Raw genomic sequence first — 21189 nt, 5'->3', positions numbered from 1 at the left:
AAACATACGGCTGAGGGAACGTAAGGCTGAGGGAACATACGGCTGAGGGAACGTAAGGCTGAGGGAACATAAGGCTGAGGGAACATACGGCTGAGGGAACATAGGGCTGAGGGAACATAAGGCTGAGGGAACATACGGCTGAGGGAAGATAAGGCTGAGGGAACATAAGGCTGAGGGAACATACGGCTGAGGGAACATAGGGCTGAGGGAACACAAGGCTGAGGGAACATAAGGCTGAGGGAACATACGGCTGAGGGAACATAGGGCTGAGGGAACATAGGGCTGAGGGAACACAAGGCTGAGGAGACATAAGACTGAGGGGATATAAGACTGAGGGAACATAGGGATGGCCCCATTCATGAGTTGTGGTGCAAAAAACCCCACATTGCCTCCGCATTGACAACGGCAGTGTACACCGCTCCTTTCATTATTACCTTTCACAATAAAAGCGCTAGAGATATATGTGGCATCACTGCTTACCAGGGAAACTTAAATTCACTCCCAGTATTTCTTTAAGAGGCAACTCAACAAAATAGCGCACAATATGTATTTATTGCATAAATGTATGTCAGCATTTATTATGGATGGTCCAGCAGCCCCCTTTGATCTGTCACAATATAAGAGAGCAGTGACGTAATTAACGGTGCAGAGAATATGACCCGAGACGTGCAGCTTATCTAGTCCTCGACATAGAACTCCCTGGATAGTGAGTAGGGAGCTGTGATAGTGATTTCAGACACAACTGATGTGGTTGAGGCCTACTAGACCTCGAAAGCCCCCGCTGAATTGGGACACAGCTGGAGACAGGAAGGAGGGGAAACCAGGGGACAACTCTGGGAAAACTCAGTTCCTAACATTGTGCCATATTAAGAGGACGTTGAGTGGGGAATATATGACCCTGGGGACATAAATTACGCCCCCAAGCTGCTCTGTTTAATATCTTGGGAGCAGTCAGCCTTACTTGTTATTCAAGGTAGTGTAACATTGACTGTACACACCGATCAGTCTGAATCCTAAAAGCCTTTTCTCTTGCAGCTTCAAAAGTAAAACATACTAATTGAAAATGCCAATTATATTTCTCTAGGCACTTTTTCTAGTTTCCGTGCACCACCATGCACCCACGCCTATCTGCACACCTGCACCCACTTCCCTAATGGACCCTGCCTGGCTTTCACCTCCTCACCTGCATCACCTAATCACCCACATGTAGCTCCACATGGATCCTTTTCATAAGTGGAGGCCAGAGAGATCATTCCCCTCAGCGGATCTGAATCCAGACGCCAAACATGGCCTGATTAAGCCCTCTGAAAAACAACAAATTGCCCTGCTGGCTTTTTATTCTGGGAAAGCCTGGGACCGACGTAAGTTTGATTACTTGTGCAGTTGTGCATCCTCCTCTGCTGCTTTCCTGTTTATCCTACTTTATGAGACCCAGCTTTTTTTTCTGATCAGGAGGCCTGTACGTCATTCACACTTAATCAAGATTTTATTTACAGTATTTCACCAGCAACTTTATCATCCGCTGAGCTAGAAAAAAAAAGAAAAATACATTTTAGCCATAATATGATTGATTTCGGCACAAATGCAAGTATTTATTTTCCAGTCACTGCTCTGTAAAGTTCGTGTGCATATTATTAAAGGTTGTTTTACTTCAAAGTGGACAAAACAATGTCTAGTAGAGCGCTAGCTAATGTGTTTGTCCTCAAAACACTTAGTGTATTAGCAGAAATGAAATAGGATTCTAATGAAGTCCCTGCTGCGTGCCTCTTCCCACCAACAGGCTTCATTTATCTTACTGCATATAAATATTCTCATATTTCTTCTTGGATCATTACAGTTGTTTTAAATGGCTCTAAACATGTGCTCCATGGGTGCAATTATTGAGATGTCTCCGCGCCAAATGAAAGCCCAGGTGTTGGAAATCAAATGGAGGCCGGTGTGCCACCCAGCTTGGTTCAACGGTTCCAGGATGAGTAATATGCTCTTAGCGGGCGAGAGGTCTCTGCTTGTGTCTGATGTTTTTCAGCAAAGTGTAGTATTATGTAATGCCGTAATCCCTAAAACCGTTTATGTTGTCCGCCGCCGCAAGCTTTCATTCTTTGAGCGCGACGTAACGTAACCACAACAGATCAAGTGGAGGTTCACAACTCTCCCCGGCTCACGTGCACCTGATCCATAAAAGTGTTGACGTGAGGAACTCCGGTTTTGAGTGTTTCTGTCAATCTGACATCATCCATCTGATTCCACATTGTTTGATCTGATCTCAGATGTTTGTGTGTTTCGTCAGTGAGAGAGGTGATTCATGCTCTTGGGCTTATCGCCTCTCCTTCCCGCGCCGGCGGCTCCCTCCATAAAATACCGTTATCCACCCCCGACACCTCGGCTAATATTTGCATCGTAGGGGAAGATATGATCAGCCCCGAGTCAAAGCAAAGGTTTGATTTGAATCGCAAGTGGAATTTCTTTTCTGAAGGTAATTTGTAGACACAGAATTAAAATTAGCTTCCTATTTTTCAATGCAACGACTTGTTTGGACTCAATATTTTCAGCATGTGCTGTGTTTTCCCGCTTGACCTGTGCTCTCTCTGGAGGCAAGATTGTGAGGATTGCCGGGAATAACGACTTACGTAAACGAATGGCTCCATAATGGAACCTTTCTGCGTTGCACTGAGAGAAGTAGCGGATGCCATAGACGTGACTTTGAATAGGAGGACTGTTCAATTTCAAGGGAAAGAGTAAAAATAACAGCCGAGGAGGTGGTGATGCTTCAAATGTGAGTATATTTTCGGGGTTGTTTATCATTTCTTCTCCTGTAAAATGTACACAAACATCTATCACGCCCATTTTCTGTTGTTGCTTAACATCCGGAGAAGTCAAAGTTTCATCAAGTGGCTCATCTTATTCTTATGACACACAATTGCATTTCGTATGAAAGCCTTGAGAGGCAAGTGAGGGGGAAAAACAATTGGGTGATCCAATTTCTAAATCCGATCTGATTAATCTTCTTGATTATGGGCTTGAGAATAGGTGAGAAAAAATGTTTTTCATCCGTGAAAACATTTATTTCATAATTATTTTTAGATTACCTGTATCATAATCTGTGAAATACATGGAGCATAAAAAGGGTCAGGGGTCATTTAGCTTTCACTCAGTATGCTAATGCATCTGACTTCTGTCATTAAAGTTTGAGGCCTCTAATTACTTGTCATTATCCTGTCATGCTTGATTCAGATCTCACCCGAAATATAACGATGACAAGATACCAAACCCAGAAGAAGACCAGGAAACAATCTACTCGGAGAACCAGGAATCTCCGTCCTTCCTCATTCCTCCAGACTGCAAGAGTGTGTTATTGTTAGATGCAGAGCCCTTTGTCCTTCACTTCATGACAGTTTGAATGCATTGGAGGAGGCGTCCTTCAGTGAGGCTTCACAGCTGTGTGGATTAACACGCCGTCCGAAGCCTGACCACAAAAGGACAAATACGGCGGGGAGGCTCGCAGTCAAGCAGTAAGTTCAAGAGAGTGAGAGATTATAACAGCAGAGTGGAGTCGGGCCTCTGTGATCAAACAGTGCAGCCTTTGATCTGTTCGGGCTGCAGCAATCTTAACGCCGTTCGTGTATGCCAAACTCAGGTGCATAAAAAAAAAAGCAGGGAATGTGATATTGAGCCGCTGGTGTCGGTAGAAGTCTAGGACTAAAAACGACAGGGCAGTATTAAAGAAGACCTATTAGTGTTAATGTCTAAAGTTCATGCCCTAAAGGGAGTTATCCTCCCCCTAAGAAACACATTTGCATGATATCTGACCAGCTGCTTATCTGTCCACAAAGCTAGCAAGAGCGGAGCTGAGCCATGTGAGAAGACAAAGTTCATGTATGGACTCCTAATGGAAGAGGAGCTGAAGAACACGGGGCTAAAATGTATTGGTATCACTGACTGGCCTTTTTTGGGAGGGAGGGGCAGGCTTATGCATGCTTGTTTGAATGAGTACCTGCACGTTCATTTCCTCACAAGCCAATCGGAGCAGACTGGGCTTTTTTGTGAGGGGGCCTTAAAGCGACAGGTGCCAAAGCGGAGGGTGAACACGGGTGTATTCTGGCAAACGATATGAGGGAAAAATAATAATACGTTGTAGCACAAATCCAACGACACATGTCTAACCTCACTGTGATCCTTGGCTGGCGGCTCTGGAGCGTGTATCCGCCGTGGTCACACAAAAGAGGCGTTGAGTGGCGACTCAGAGCCTCCCGTGTTTATCTACATATCTGCGAGCGAGGCTCCCACTAGAAGTCCTGTTATTAACTCTGACTTATTGTGCTGCACGAAGAAATGCAACACAGGGGTGGCGTGGATGGAGCGTGTCTCTGAAGTGGCCATTGTCACATGTGACTGTTGTTTGTAGTAGTAAGTGGTTTTGCTCCGTTATCTGCTTTCCCAGGCGTTTTAAAAAGGAGGTTACACCACTCGAGAACGTGCTGAAATGCACAAGCTCTATTCCATGGTTTGTTTTTCTTCTGTTTCTTATGTCTGTCCAAGCATTTGTCTCCACTGTGTGAAGATGGAAATATCCCTTTAATAACCTCTCAGTCTCTTTCAAGTCAAGTCGTGTTTATGCTTCCAGTTGGACGGCGTTTCAGTGGTTGGTTGGTTTGTTTGTTTGTGTTATTTTCCCTCCAGGTTTCAATCTTTCCGACTTCACTCAGTTTGGTTTCTAGACCACTGAAAAATACCCTGATGTGGAAATCATCATCTTTCTTCCCATCTTTTGTGAGGCATTATCACAGCCAATGGTCTGAAAACCCATTTGATTGATCATGAAATGATCAGAATGGTGACTTCCTCTGGCGTGTGACGGCGTGGGAGGTTGAATCGATAACCATGACCTCATCTAAATGGCGTTGGCTAAATGAGCTCATTCGCACCCTGATAGCTGCTTTGCCAGGTGGTGTGGTGGGAGTGGATGTGCTCCTGTGTCAGCTGATGCCCAAACATCTGGAGGCTGCATCTGAATCCCCTATTTTGTCTGGTTGACTTGTAAACATTTTCTGCTGAAAATGAATTTAACAGGTGTTTTTTTTTGTTTTTGTTTTTTTTACGGGGCCATCTGGAAGGTTAAATTACATCATTGTCTGAAAAGAGTCAGGGTTTACAAATACGATTTTTAAGGGGATATTGTGTGTTTAGCCATGCTAGCAGCGTCGCTCTATGGCAATGTTATACTTTGCGTTCGTGGTCCCCAGAGGATGTATCCTAATGGCTTTGGTGATCCCTGACTGCCGCCAGCAGGTTGACAAATATTGTTTTCCAGTGGAATGTCTCAATAACTGTTGGATGGATTTGGTTCAGGCATTCTGGCTCCCCTGAGGATCTTCTAGCGCCCTCATCAGGTCTTTTATTCCCATCAGCCATTGTGTAAAGCGGCAGCAGAGACAGTTCCACTGAGCCCACTGAGACTCAGTTTCCTGTATCTGTGTCCCATGGGTTTCGCCACCGCGGCGCCGGTTAGGAGACTAGCGGCAAAACTGAAATGAGTAATTTGTGTTCTTGTTTGCATCCGCGTCCTAAAGTGGAACAACAAGTCGGTGTTTTGGCTCTGGGCTGCTCTTAGGGCTGCTCAACAGATGCTAGCACACAGAGCATGTCCTCTTCTCTCTTCATTTTGTCACAGTGGGGGGATTTTTGCCTTTGCCACCATGTTGTTAGCATTAAGAAGGCTGTTGGCCTTTTGTAAATAAACCATGCCAATAGTACAGGGAAGTCCCGCATTGAGGTATGCGCCATGGTGCTCAAATAAAAGAGCGCTTCCCTTCCGGGGGCCCATTATAACTGGAGGTCAGGAGGAAACTGCAACAGAAATGAGAGCAATCGTGAACCATTTACCTTTCCATTCACATTCCAAGGATAGTGTTAGGAACAAGGAGACCTAACTTTCAACGGTGTTATTTGTGTCACTGTGGGCTGCAGCTATTCATTCCCACACAAACTGCCTGTCCTAATTCACCCAATGTATATCATTTCATAAATCACATCATCTGCAAATGCATTGCATTATTGATGATTTAATAATGACCACAGGTCACAGGTCACAGGCCTGCATTAGCATATCTGCAGTGGATTATTCATTGTGGTTCCAGATTTGTGGAACCCAAACCATAACTCATGCAGTAGACTTGCTAATATATTCCAGTGTATCTAATATTGATATTAATTAGTTGTACATTCAGCTCACCATATTGTTATCCAATATAGCGTTAATATTGTATGCAGGTTGAGTCAACTAGGTTTATTGTTGACCATAACTTTTCTGTGGGCTTAAATATGGTTCTCCATGACTTAGTGTCAGCCCTGTGATTGACCTGTGCAGGGCTTTCCTGATCTCTCACCTGATCAGGTCAGCTGATCATAAATCTGCTGTGAGCTTGTTTAGCTTGTGTGGAAGAAAAATTCTTCAGGTCCAATTCTGTGGCTGGTTCAGATGCAGTTTAATCACTGACAGTGGAAAAAGGAAGTCACAGCGTGCCATAAAATCCTTTCTAAGAAGAGTGGGGTTATGCAGAGTTATTTACAGAGAACACGGAGGAAGGTGTGATGAGAGGATTTACATTGATTCAATGCACATCTCTTCCAAGAGGAAGAGACTACCTGAGAAGGGCTGCTCTCCGGGCAGCTGGGTTTCTCTACACAATATCACAGCAGTGGCCATTCATCGGGCCTTGATCAATCAATGTGAGATAAGGATGTTTCGGAGTCGGTCCAGGAAGAGGGAAAGACAAAAAGGTCTTCTTATCAGGATAACAAAAGTTAACCACAAACAAATAGGAGCAGCAGGACATTTGATGAGTACAAGAGAAAGGAATATTAGGATGAGATTAAAATTAGAACATTAAGGTAACGCATCGAAGAACGCTGGCTAGAAATGATGAGCTACTTTTATCTGCTTGCATCTGAAATCAAGGACCCATTGTTTTGAAAATGACCAAAAAAATGAGGGGAAAAAGAGGAGTAGAAAAGGACTACGATTGCTGCAGGGATGACGACAAGCCAACAAGATTCGAACATTGGATTTTGGAATCATGCAAGCTCATTTATGATGCATGTTTTGTTCGGCAAGATAATTGAGATCACAAATGAACAGTTTTATGATTTTTGTAGCGCGAATGCAGTCGGCAGAAGTAAAAAGCTAACGTTCTAGGCTATAAACGAGGCTTTAAAGGCAGACTAATCAGCGTAATGACTTCTGGTCGTCTCATTTAGCCACTTGTTAGTAACCACCTATTTTTAAAAAGGGGCATTTACCAAAGTATTTTATATGGTAGGACAAAACATCCACATCTCTTAAGCTCATGTTAAACACAGACCTTATTTCAGGCGTCTAACCAAAAAGAAAAAAAAAAAAAACATTCAAAAGAGCCATTCTTCGAGGCGAAGAAATGCTGACTCATGCCCAGGGAATAGGACTCATTGCTGCAGCCTTTTAGCCACTCGTGGAGCAGCTCGTCGAGGGACCAGTATCACTTTGTTCCAGCTGTTGCAACCTTTAAATCACTCACATAAGTCTCATTCAATTGGGGATCTTAACTCCAGAAAGACGAAACGCAAATGCATATGTGTGATGGAAGGGATGGAAGGCTGCGTCGGCCTGATGTGCTGCAGAGGGAAGAAGCTGCAGCAGCATCTGGTCCCCATCTCGGCGCCGCAGGCCGGTCCATTACTCTCTGGCTGGCACTTTGTGAATGAGACCTTTATGGGATGTTTGGACACGACTCTTTGAACCAAAAACAGCCAGTTCAAGCCACACTCTGACATTTAAATGAGTTTCTGGCGGTAACCGTGCGCCGCTGCCACACAAACGCACACATTTTGTTCGGTGGGGGGGTGAGTGTGGCTCCCAGAACAGCATTCCAGCGTGTGTTTAGTGGAGCGAAGGCATCCTCGACTCCTATCAGCAAACACGCAAGCTCGGCGCTGGATGCCACTGTTTCAGCAGAGAAATGTGGGTTTTTTAGACAAAACCCTAAAATATGTGTGATTATATCTAAATAGCAGCAGTCCTGTTTAGTTTTTCAGCAAAAACAACTAAATGCTAACTTTTCATTCTTTGCGTTCTGGCAGTGGATACCGAAATGGAAGTTATGTAAGAGAATGTGACTGATAGATTACATTTATAGATCCAGAGTCAGACGTGTCTTTCTCATCATAATTGTGACATAATTCAATATAAACTTCGCTATTTTATCATTTTTTTAAATGTTGACTTTTTATAGGTCATAATGAATCAAGTCGACACTGTGTGGTGTTTGTAAGATAATAATTCCAAATGTTGACTTACAGTAATCATGAAATCATAATTCAAAGTCAAAATGAGTTTGAGTGGTTTGGTTGAAATGATTTGGTTGGAATTATACTATGTCATAATTATGAATTAATAATTGAGAATTCTGACTTTTAAGGTTAAAAGAATAATAATTCAAAAACGTTTTAGGTCATAATTATGAGAAATTAACTCAACTCTTATGTGGTAGTTGTTAGATAATCATTTTAAATGGTTGATTTGTTGATTTAATCATACTTCAAAACTTTTTTAGGGCATAGTAATGAGCAATGAAGTCAAATTCCAAATTTTGACATTTTGGGTCATCATTTTCAAGTCAACATCCTGATAACTTTGAAAGATACTGTATAATGTCATAATTGTGTTTAAAAATAGTCATAATTAGTCGACTTGGTGACGCAGTATCTCATAATGTTGACTCTTCAGGAGTATTTTTATGCATTAAGTCTCTCAAACATCAATTGTTATAAATTATTAACTCATTCATGAGAATTGACAGCTGAAATTGTTCCAGAAAATCATACACGTCTCCGTTTGCTTGATCCGAGTGGCGTCTGAGTTCCTGCATTGTTGGAAAGTTGGGAGGAAACATCCCTCAGGGTAAACTGTAACTGGCTCACCACGAGGAAACTTGGCTGCCTGGGTGTGTGTGCAACACATTCACTGGTTACATGTGATGGACGGGCAGCAAACACATGAACTAATAACATGGAATTTATAGACTAAACTGTAAACTTGACAATTACACCAGATTGACTTCATTAGCTTGATTTAATTTGTGGTGCAGTAGTAGACGACGGGGGGGCTAATGGGCAGCCCGTTTCCTGTTTTCTACACATATACGTTATGTCGCTGCTGCCTGTTATTTTTATATTGTATATTTCAACCGTGCTGCTCCAGAAAGTGCAGCAGGAAAGATTTTTGCAAGTTCCAAATATGGATATATTTGTGATTTGTGGCCGATAAACATGCAGGAACTGGAGGAATCTGTTTGATAGAAATAGTTCTGTTTAACAAACTCATCTTTTTGTGAAAAGAAAGGTATGATTCATACTGGACTAAATTTATAGGAGCTTAGCTTATCATATAAATAGAGTGTGTTGTTGTTAAATTGTACATTTGCCCATAAAGTATGGTATGTGGCTTGTTTTTTTTCCCACAGTCTCGTAGCAGATCAGATGTTTAGTCAAAACAAACTAAATTAAAGAGTTGATAGCAGTGTAAGCCCTGTAGTCCAAACACGTGTGTACAAGCTGTGTCTGTCTCTGGGCGAGGTTTACTGTACAGGACAAGGTTAGTGTGTTTCCATCAACTATGAAAGAGCAGATTGATGTCAAGGTCAGATTTCAACAGAGGGACCTTTAGCTAACTGAGTGTTTGTGAGGGACTTACTGTTTGTGCACACGTTTTCTAAAGATGTGTAACAAAATAGCAGCTCACACTGTGACACAATCTTACAGTGACACAGTGGAAATGCATAAATTCAGAAGCAGTACGTGCAAGATCCTTTCATCCGTCAGGACTAAACAGGTATGGAACGGTAACCAGGCAACATATCTAGATAATACGTTTGTACAAGTATAGGGGAAATTGTATTTTCTTTCTGATTCCCACGCGCATGCCGTGTGCTGCTGTCAGCCTTCCCATGAATTCTCCACTTGATTTTCTCGTGAAGTATGAAATGTCTGGACAGATCCAGCTTTGTTCTTGTTCTTGGCACCTAGAGAAAACAAACAAAGCAAAAGAAAAGCTTTCGTGATCAGGCAGAACCAGATAATCATGAAAGTAGGTCACAAAAAAGGTGTGCTTGTGACGCAATAGCCCAAAATAGTTACCAAAAACGTATGCAAACCAAAAGTAGTGTCCTGACCTAGATTTCTGATTCAACCTTTTATATTTCTCATTTTAGCATCTGATGAAAGTAGTTAAAGCCGGGTAAGAAATGTGTAGTTATAAGTGAACATAAGGCTGTTTTCTGACTAATAAATTGTGAATAACTTCAACTTTGGCCCGGTGTAAACTGAAAAACTGAATCCCATTGTGACCCTGTAATTGTTATGTTGATATAACTGTAAAATATTTCTATATTATCTCCAAACATATGGTATCAAGCTGTCAGAGCTACCATGGAGCCCACACTGCCACTAACTGCACTCCACTAGTACTAGTACTCCAGTATACCTGCAGTAGCTAGCGTAGCATAGAAATGCTATGCTAGCTACTGTGCTAACGTAGTCCGCTTATGTTAGCTCCACAGGTTTTAACGTAGAAGAAACGTTTGAGTAATGTATATCTTGTTCCAACCACTGCGGGTTACGAGCATCACTATAACACAACGTTTAGCTATGACTAGCTGGAAAAAGAATCTGAGTTGATTGCGGGAAGCTGGCTAATGCTACGCTTTTCTTGGCCAGGCTGCGTTCAAGAGCAGGTCTTAGCGAAGGGTCAGTCTGGTCAACACCTGGTCCAAAAAGACCTGATGACTAAAGCTTCCCCTGCACGTCCTCGGCAGCCTTCGCTCTGCTAGCGTGCTTCACCATTATGTTTGACTCGCGTTGACAAGCAGTGAAGTCCAGCAAGTGACTCCTCTGTGGAAAAACTGAGGGCAGAGAAACAACTTCACACATGAGTGAAAGTCTTTCCCTCATTTCCCCAAGGTCTCTTGAGAAATGACAACATAATCAGAGGAGCTGATTTGGAGATGCCGAAGCAAAAACATTTTTATTACTTGTTGTTTTGTGATTATTTCCCCTCTTTTTACATAACACGACACTTGTTAGGAATGTAATACTTAAAGCTATAAAGCTAGTAAGAAAACAAATCCTGCATCTAAACCCGTCATTTCTTTGCACACATGGATGGCCGAATGAAATGACTGGACTCCGGATGTTCTCATTGCTCGTCACCCTCGAGTTTTCCACAAAAGAAGGCCGACAAAACTTCCCAATGCTAGCTTGGTGCTGTGAGTAGAGCGATACTAAGTTAGGTATTAGTTCACATTCACAATAATAATGTAAGGTGTTTTCTTACAGGAAACAGGTTGTTTTTAGCTAAATTAAATAGAAAGCTATTCTAAGAATGGGAGGAGGCCAAACAAGAGCTACAAATAGAGTGAATACTGGTCGTAAATATCATCAGGTTAACAGCCACGGGGCCAAATAAATGAGTTCCCTGTGCCTGCTGGATGTGTAAACTGTTTACTCACATATCAACTTCAAAAACGTACAATATGTCGGCTTGTTGCATTGCCCCCAAGTAGCCAAAAAAGAGCAATGCAGCTTTAATTCATTTTTATTTGTAGGGAATTAATTTGAATGTACTGTATTCAAGCTTTCATCCAGCGACATTATTGAGTTGAAAACACAATAAATATACATATCAAAAACAGCCTGGAACATTTATTACACATCACAAGTGATTAATCAAACCAAGTCATGGTGACTTGATTGATTCTGAGTTCTGGTAATTAAAAGTTTCTTTTCTGCCGTAGTCGACGACGCTAGCATCCAGCACCTACCATTCAGCACAATGTAAAGACGATTCAGGGCAAGGGCAAGTAGGAACAAGGTTAACTCCCTCAAGCAGAGACCAGCAGTGATGTTTTAAATAGCTCAGACTAACCACATGGCAGGTGATTTTAGAATGGGGGGGGGGGGGGGGGAAGCTGTGAGAAAACCCAGCATTTCCGGAAGGATCAATGGTCTGTAAAAGAATGAAAATGCTGTTGCATAAGGACTCCGTTTTCCCCAGCGAGCTTGCTTTTTGAATCTTTGTCATAGCATGTAATAATAACAATAGCTTAAATTAAAAAAAGAAGGCTTCTTTTAGAGCGCTGTGTGTCAGAGTAGGACATTTATCCCTTGATGATGCACATATCCTGCAGGCTAACCATTACATAATCACAACCTTCCTAAAGCAGCGTATTTCTCAATGCCATGACTGCAGAAGGCTGAAATGAAACAGTCTTGTGCATTAAATGGAGTCACGCATCTGCAGCGGTGACTACTCTCTCTCAGAGTGATGCATAGATGGAAGTTTTCATTTCATTTATACAGTAACTGAATAATAAGTGGCCTCTGCTCTTGGGCTGCTGTTACTTGGAGGGGTCATTCATTACGCAGGCTCGATGAAAGACAGGAATGATAATGTGAGCAGCTCAGTGAACTGAGATTATATAGGCAAAGCCAGGCATGCATGACGAACGGGAAGCAAAAAATAAGTCCTATGAAATATGCCAATAGTAATACATGAAGTGCGTCACCATGCTATAAATAATGGAGGAGGTTTGATTCTGCAATGAATATAGCAGTGATGACGTGGCACCCTGAGCAGCCTCAGAGAGGTCAGCTAATAATAATACTAATAATAATAATAAGTAACAAGCAAACCAGATGTCAGAATATAATGTACTAAATTGAATAATGATGATGTACATTTGCTTCACAGAAGGAAAAACAGTTTTAAAAGTTTTTTGGTCACTTGGTGGGAGCAGAACAATCTGTACACAAAACATTAAAATGTCACCTTAAGACGAACTTTGATAACCTTAAGACACAGTGCTGAGTCCCGCCCCTTGAACACAGGCTGGCCAATCATAGCATAGCACTGGCCAGCTCCTCAGGGACCGATTAACCTGCTCTGCTTCATAGACGGATCGTTTCAGATTTTCTTCATTTTCAGGCTGTTTTTTTGGGTCCTGGTTGGGACAGTGTATATGTTCCCTCAGCCCTATGTTCCCTCAACCACATGTTCCTTCAACACTATGTTCCCTCAGCCTATGTTCCCTCAACCCTATTCAAGTTCAAGTTCAGGTTCATTTATTCGTCTCCCTGGGGAGAAATTTGGTTTAGAGTCAGTGCTGCATGAACAAACATGGAACATACAGAGACAACAATGCATAAAAACAATAAATCATCCAACATAGAAGGATAGTACATAACTGGTAACCAGATAGGGACCAGCGTGCAAGACGATCTGAGCTGTGCAATTTGCCCTACCTACTAGTCAAAAGTACAGTGCTAGTACACATTTAAGGTGCAGTGCACAATAAAGACTCAGGCGTGTGCTTTTACACATTATTTAAACGACTGTCCATTAAATTGTCCTGGCATGATTCAAACACACCTGGGCTGCTGAGAGAAAAGTAGCAGGGAAGCTGTTGTCTGGTTATATCCCATGTGTCTAAATCTACTCTGACCTATTGAGTCTACAGCTGCCTCGACAACCGACTATTGCAGCTGTGTTGTTGCTTCATGTATTTCACAGGGTCTCTTGTGCATGTGGTTTTTGTACATGCAGGAATACACTGCAACATTATTAGCAGTAATTGAGATTCTTTGAAACATTTGGTAAGACTTTACATTAAGTAGACACTCATCAGCATAAATTGATGATTAACTAAAACCCAGTTTATCCTAATGCCATCCATCGTCTACCGCTTATCCTGTATTCAGGGTCGCGGGGGGCTGGAGTTGATCCCAGCTATCATTGGGCGAGGGCAAGTTTATCCTAATGATTTGCAAAAATATCATAATGTTGTGTCGGGCTGCAAAGATTTGTAGATGTTGTTGACAAAAATCAATACAGATACCAGTCCAAATAGTACTGTGGAATGGAGGTTGCTGACATATGGGACTTTAAATTCACGTTTTCAGTTATGGTAATTAATTAATTTATTCATAGTATGAATCCATTATAAGAAACATGTCTGAGTTAATATATGAACTACGACTTGGGTTATAGATTCTCATGAATGACTGAATTAAGACTGATTTTTGATTAGTTACTGATGGAGTAACCATTCATTCATTTCTGAGTCCTCCATGAGTCTTACATGAGTTCTACATTAACTCAGGATGAACTGGGCATTAGTTAAGCATCAATTAATGCTGATGAGTGTCTACTTAATGTTAAGTATTACCAAATGGGGTAATTTATCTTGATTGAAGCAATAAATCATGAGAACAGACAGGGTGATTGGAGTTCTTGGTCATTTTAGCACCACTTCGTTGATCGTTGCATAAACACAGTAGCTACATCAATGGATGGAATAGTCAACATTTACATACGTTTGTATTAATCTGTTAATTCCCCATTTCACTTAGAACGTGTATATTGTATTAGAATACCCATTCTGGTGTGTGATTTTTCAAAATAATGTACATTTGTAGTCAAATTATTGAAGCATAAGACCCCCCCTTCCCTATTGAATAGTCCCTTATTAACCCACAGTTTTATTATTTTTTTTGTCTGAGTGACATTAAAGCAGAGGCAATGCAGTTAAAGTGGAGGCGTGTACTTTTTATTTTAGATGATTGATAGGCCTTATCTCTGTGGGTATACTAAAAAAGGTCAAAATATAAGAGAAAGTTGCTTTTTTTAATAAGTTCCAACTAAATTCCGTTCTGACACACACACTGGTTGTTCTATTTTCCTGAGAAAAATACAACTCCCACTTCTCTTCTGTCCCAAGATCCTACAGCCGCACTGCCCCGAGGCACACATACTATCACCCAATTTGGTCATTATTTTTTTATTTTTTTTAAAGATTTTTTTGAGGCATAGACGCCCTTTATTAGCAGTGGATAGATCGGAAACATGAGGAGAGAGAGAGGGGATGTGACATGCAGCAAAGGACCTCCGGCCGGGATTCGAACCGGGTTCGGCTGCGTATGTACGTTCGTACATGGCATGCGCTCTAACCACTCCGCCAACTGCGCGCAGCCCAATTTGGTCATTATTAACCAAATCACAGAGCCAGTGGACGGATAAACATACATAAAAACCAACCAGGATGCATAATTATACAAAAATGGAATATGTATTTATTTTTTAAACAGAAACATAGAGAATGGTGCCAACCACATCTGAGCAGGCTGCCATGTTATTATTTGAGGCCTTGACGCCGAGGAAGGTGTCCCAAAAAGAGTCTAAACAGTGCGACGTGGGACAAAATTTTACAGAGGAACACACTGCGTTTCCTGTGTTTTTACTGGGTCCAAGGCAGTGTCGTTCAGCCAGCAGATTCCTGTGTAATGAAGCGAAGCGCTCACGGTCCAAAAACACAATCCCGGACAGGCTGCTGCTGCTCTTTGTCAGAAAAGTAGCTGAATTGATGTACGTTGTGGTCTGGTGTACAACACAAAAACCACACAAAGGCTTATTTACAGCTGTTTTGCCATGTGGTTTCCTGTTTTATGGCGTGTCCCGTTGGTGCAATTAAAAATATATATGCAATTAACATGGTTGCACGAGTAAATAGCATCCATGTGGAGATACGGCAGCAGAAGGATGCTTTTTTCTGTGCTGGTGATTTCCTTTCCATTATTTTTTTTGTTTTTACATTTAACCTGAAATGAACCAGATTGTTTTTACAGTTCAGAGGGAAAATCTTTTAGAAATAAGGCAGGACGGCATGAGCGCATCCAGATTGTTTTACTGTAAATGCGGGGAGTTCAGAGGAAACATCTTTTTAAAATGAGGCAGGATGGCAATCTGTTGCTGCAGACAGCTTCTTGTGTCTCTTCCAAAGAAAAGAAACAATGTTTTGGCCCTGCTGCTCTAACTCTGTTAATATTTAATGGCGTCCCTCTCTTCTTCTTCGCTCCTCTTCCTAAGGGCCCGTCCTCTCAGCAGATCTCCCTCCTGTGTTTTCTCCTTTGAGTTCTTCCGTTTAGCCATCTCAGGTTAATCTCAGCCCGGCTCCAGGTGTTATACTACAGCGGACAGACATTAATCCCAGAATGCACTGCTGCAGCTGCACCTGTCTCTATAACAACATGCTGTCTGACACACCTACGTGCAGACATGCTCAGGCGTGTGCTTTTAAAACACAATATTTAAACGACTGTCCATTAAATTGTTCTTGGCATACGTGAGGAGTACATGTTCCAGACCTTTCCTCGACTCGCTGCCTGACGGAGAGGACATTTTTCAACACACACCTGCACTGTGTACATGAACAGACAACTGTATTGTGTGTTTGTATTTTTTCAGCTGGTTCCTTCTACTGTTTTGACATAATAAGGTGACAGTGAAGGGTGAAGACGTCTCGCTGGAGGGGGGATTTCAGATGAGTGCAAAGATATGCCAAACTGGTGATGAAGGGAACCTGATAAGCTAACGATTATTTTCATCATTTGCGGCCTTTAGTAGTTTGCAGAAGTGCAGACTTGAGTCACGACTTTAACTTGAGTCAGACTTAAGACTCAACTTGACTAACTCAAAAAAGACTTACAGTTTGACTTGAACTTGGGACTTGCCTGTCATGACATGTGACTTGAATCTGAAGTTGTCTGTTTTGACTTTGGACATGACTCGGGACTTCTCAGTCTTGACCTGGGACTTGACTTGCATCTTGTCAGTCATGACTTGGTAGTTGACTCAGGACATGCCTGTCTTTACTTTGGACATGACTTGGGAACACACAGTCTTGACTTGGACTCGTGATCCGCAGCCTTGGTCCCACATCTGTCCGTTTCTCTATTCATAATCACTAATGGGGTGTCTCCTGGCTGAGGCGAGACCTGGAGACCAACAGCCAGTCTTCCGGAGGACTGAGAACCCGTTAGCAGACACAGCTGCAGCTACAGACTGTCAGCTCGGTGTTTGTGGAGGCGGGAGGCTCGCAGCACAGCTGGTCCACATCAATGAGGGCCCACCACAGGGATGCTGAGGTGGTTCAGATGAGGCTCAGTAGAGCAGAGGAGGGTTTTAATATCTACAATTAACAATGAGGGACTAATACCTCAGACAGTAAAAAGCAGGTTCAAGGCAGGTTCAACGTTTACTTGGAAGAGTGATCTGGCATTAAGAAGACAAAACCAATATTTGTTTAAGTGATATGAAGTCATGCTTATTTGAGTTGCCTGCTTGTAAAAGTGATACTTGAAAGAAGCTTTTTTCCAATGCACTTCTACAGGTTGCCGTAGTTACTGGCTTAACATCTGAGCCTCTACATCTCATAATTATTTGTGGGTGAGTCAGCTGGATGTGATATCATAGATATACAGACAGCCACTCACCCTTGTCCTCTGCCGGGAGGATGCTGCTGGGCTTTAACCGACTGAGACACCCAGAGGCGATACGAGCGCGGTGCAGCTCGGTCGTATAAAAGCAGCCAGCTGCAGCTGGAGAGACGGAGGACTTGCTTGTGCAGCGTTACAGGGAGGCTGTCTCTTGTACATAGTCTCAGAACAAGGAAACAGTTTGGGTGAAGAAGAAGAGGAAGGCGTCCTCTTCTTCTGACACAAGAAGATATCAGAGAACAAGTTGGATTAATTTAGTTGAAGTGGCTTCAGTTATGAGTGACTGTCAGTATCAGAGTGATCCCCATCATCGTCTCCATGGATTTATTATTTCAAAGGTAGGTTCAAATATCTGACATGTGAAGGACAAATGTTGTCATTCCAAGTCTTGTTTTGTTTTAAATGTGATCATCATTGTGCTTTTTTTGTAATTTATTATCATGTTTACTATCTATCTATCTATCTATCTATCTATCTATCTATCTATCTATCTATCTATCTATCTATCTATCTATCTATCTATCTATCTATCTATCTATCTATCTATCTATCTATCTATCTATCTATCTATCTATCTATCTATCTATCTATCTATCTATCTATCTATCTATCTATCTATCTATCTATCTATCTGAAAGTATAGAGATAAGATTAAAATAAATAGAAATATAAAAATAATGTTTCAGCTATCATTATGCACACAAAAGTTCAGTCTTTGCCCGTTTGCACGTTGGCTGCAGCTGCGTGGCAACAGCTCCGTTCAAGGAATGTGTGCAGGACTTTTCAGTGTCAACAGAACCTGTCGGGACTTGTTCAGAATTCCCGATGTTGTCATATCAGGAGGGAGCTGAGGTTCTACGTGGGTAGACCTCTAAAATGATTGAGAACTAATTTGGGTTTCTTGAAGTTGAGTCACTTTGCCCTGAGGAGATTCTCTTACCTGGGAAAGGTGTGAGGGATTTATAAGTGTCAATATGATGACCCCGTCTGGTTTCATCTTTTCAGTATCTTCTCAACCAGAGGAACCACATCAAGCCCGGAGCCCAGCGATGATGCTGACCATGCCGCACTCCAACTCCTCAGCGATGACCACTCCCCTTCCCTCCATCAACCTCACCACCGTGGCCGTGGCACGGAACGCCACCCACTATCCCACAGTCGCTGGCATCACCATGACTCTGGGCATCCTCTTCAACGTGGTGGCCCTCATCATCCTCGCCAAGGCTTACAACCGCTTCCGGCAGAGGTCAAAGGCCACGTTCCTGCTCCTCGCCAGCTCCCTGGTGGCAACAGATCTGGTTGGACATCTTATCGCTGGAGCCCTGGTGCTGAGGATGTACTCGGTGGATAGCTTCGACCCCACCAATCCGGATGCGTCTTGTCTGTTTCTGGGAGGTTGCATGGTGTTCTTTGGCCTGTGCCCTCTCTTCCTGGGCTGCGCCATGGCCGCCGAGCGCTGCCTGGGCGTCACCAGGCCTTTGCTGCACGCTCAGCTGGTGACCACGGCACGGACAAAGATGGTGCTGGCCCTGATCTGGCTGCTGGCATTATGTGTGGCGCTTCTTCCCTACTTCGGCCTCGGTGCCTACACGTCCCAGCACCCAGGGACGTGGTGCTTTATCAAGGTGATGCAGGACACTGGAGCGACAGATCTGGCTTTCTTGACACTCTTCTCTGGACTGGCGTTTAGCTCTCTGGCCTCGGCCTTCGTGTGCAACACCATCAGCGGGCTCACGCTGGTGAGAGCCCGGCTGAAGAAAAGGTCCTGCACCCAACGCCGCTCAGCCCGGTCCCACGACACTGAGATGGTGGTCCAGCTGGTTGGGATCATGGTCACCTCCTGCATCTGTTGGTGCCCTCTGCTGGTGAGTGTCAGCTCAAATAATTTAATCTTAAAACTCTCTTTGTATGACTAGATGTCATCATGTTTATATGCGTCTGATTAAAAGTGGTTTGAAATGATAGGAAATCACAAACAGTTAGATAACTAAACCTGTTTGAGTTAAAGGAAATACATGTAAAATGTATGTTTTCCCTCTTATCTTTAGTGCAATTTATCAATAGGAACTTCTTTCCTGCGTTTAAATGCTCACAACAACATCTGTGGATTATCTTTAACTGGATTTCTGTTGAGTCTCGTATTTATTCGGTACCTTCTTGTTTCAGCTCCTTTTTGATGCTTGCATGGAATAAATATTCAAATTAAAAATGTTATGGCTGCACCATTAGATCAAATGTAAAATATATCCTACATCCCTTGTGCTTCATTTTATACACATTAAATTATAGACATATTTTGGCTACACTGTAAGGAATGAGTGAGGTTTAATCGGTTGAACAGCTGGTATAAGATGAGACTGATCTGGTTCCATTTTTCTTTCAGATCTTTGGTCTGATGTCAGCCTCACAGTCCTACAGGGGCTTCCTGGGCAAAGACAAAAAAATGTATACCAGTCTGATGGTGATAGGTGTCAGGATGGCGACCTGCAACCAGATCCTGGACCCGTGGGTCTACATCCTGCTGCGGCGCGCCGTCCTCAGGAAAATCTACCGCATCACCAAAATGCAGGCCAGTTTCAGCGGCAGTACGTTCCGCTCATTCCGCTGGGACGTCAGCTCCCTGCAGAGCTCGGAGAAAAAAAGTGTTGCTAAGGTCTGAACGGACTAATGGATGAAGAAATGGGAAGTGTCACCCATCAGTCTCTGTTTCTTGCCAGTGTGATCGTCACTGAGCCCAGCAGGCCACCATCTGGATCCATATTCAGTGTTAGGTCTCAATAAAAAGAGTCGTGTCTGCTGGCTGGTGGGCGCCAGAGCAACCCGGGTTTACATGAGCATATGTGTTGGGAAATGAAAGCTCTTGACGTGTTGTATGTACAGTATGAGCCAGTGTTATGCTCCAAATGAATAAACTCTTTACAAGGAGATCAGAGACAGAGAAGTAAAGTCGACATCGGACTTTAATCTTGTACAAGAGGAGCCGTTACAATGCAACAACGTATGAGGATGCTACAGAGAAAGTGCTCAAATCAGTGTTGTGACTTGAGTCTTTTAAGGGTTCAGGAGATAATGCGTCATTGACAGTTAATCTTCGTGTAGAACAAGACATCCTGTGCACAAGGTCCCTGATAACAATTAGTCACTTTAAGATATGGCTTTAGGGTTTTTAGGTCAATAGTGGGGATACTAATGTCATTAACAGTTCAACACATGCTTGAAGTCATGGGCCCCCCCTAGGTCAACGAGGATGCCAAGGTCGTACAACTTATCAAGGATCCTAAAGTTAACGAGGCCCTCAAGGTTGTAACCTAAACAAAGAAGCTTTAAGACATGAGGTTATACAAAATTCTTATAACAGCCACATGGCCCATATACAGGATATGCTCGCATGGCAGTGTGTCCTCGACGACAGCAAAGAAAAGAGGGTTCGACCGGTTGGAGTATTACATGTAAGACTGTATCAAGTCACAAAGGAAACATCTCAACTCAAAGCCTTCCTTCCTTTTGCCCTTTGACCCAATGTAAAAGTCAATGACTTGTATAAATGCTCACATGAAGCCTGAAGATGTGAAAAATAACCACGCGTGTCCAGCATTGTGCCGTGACGTGAATGTGAATGCGTGTTTGTAATTGTGTGTTTTGCCCCGGTGTGTCCGGGAGACTGAAGTAAAGCTGCAAAAGCTCATTGAATGTGATGTTGTTAACAAAAGGGAATGTGAGATTTGGATAATAAATGGTAAACATCTGTTGGTGTTTCATCTTATTCCGGTGTATAATTGACCTCCTCTTTTTACACACTTGCCAAGATCAGGTAATGCTTCCGAGCACAAA

At 42.7% G+C, this 21189-nt stretch overlaps 1 protein-coding gene across 1 annotated transcript; it reads left to right on the top strand.

Moving 5' to 3' along the window:
- Positions 1-3454: 3454 nt before the first annotated feature.
- Positions 3455-21098, top strand: LOC311030658 (prostaglandin E2 receptor EP1 subtype-like). The gene is made up of 4 exons (XM_084036565.1): positions 3455-3509; positions 17253-17696; positions 18364-19223; positions 19742-21098. The coding sequence occupies exons 3-4, from the start codon at positions 18408-18410 to the stop codon at positions 20015-20017; spliced, it is 1092 nt and encodes a 363-aa protein (XP_083892691.1). The 5' UTR covers positions 3455-3509; positions 17253-17696; positions 18364-18407; the 3' UTR covers positions 20018-21098.
- The last annotated feature ends 91 nt before the right edge of the window (positions 21099-21189 follow it).

The sequence above is a fragment of the Eutrigla gurnardus genome (genome assembly GCF_963514095.1).
Source record: "Eutrigla gurnardus genome assembly, chromosome: 20".
NCBI lineage: Eukaryota > Metazoa > Chordata > Actinopteri > Perciformes > Triglidae > Eutrigla > Eutrigla gurnardus.
The sequence above is the reverse complement of the archived record's forward strand: the minus strand, read 5'-3'. Positions and strand labels throughout refer to the sequence as shown.

Excerpts from the sequence above, each read along its gene's own strand:
- LOC311030658 (XM_084036565.1), top strand. The coding sequence starts at position 18,408 with ATGATGCTGACCATGCCGCACTCCAACTCCTCAGCGATGACCACTCCC. Across the intron at positions 19,224-19,741 it reads TCTGTTGGTGCCCTCTGCTG|ATCTTTGGTCTGATGTCAGC; the intron begins GTGAGTGTCAGC and ends TTTTTCTTTCAG.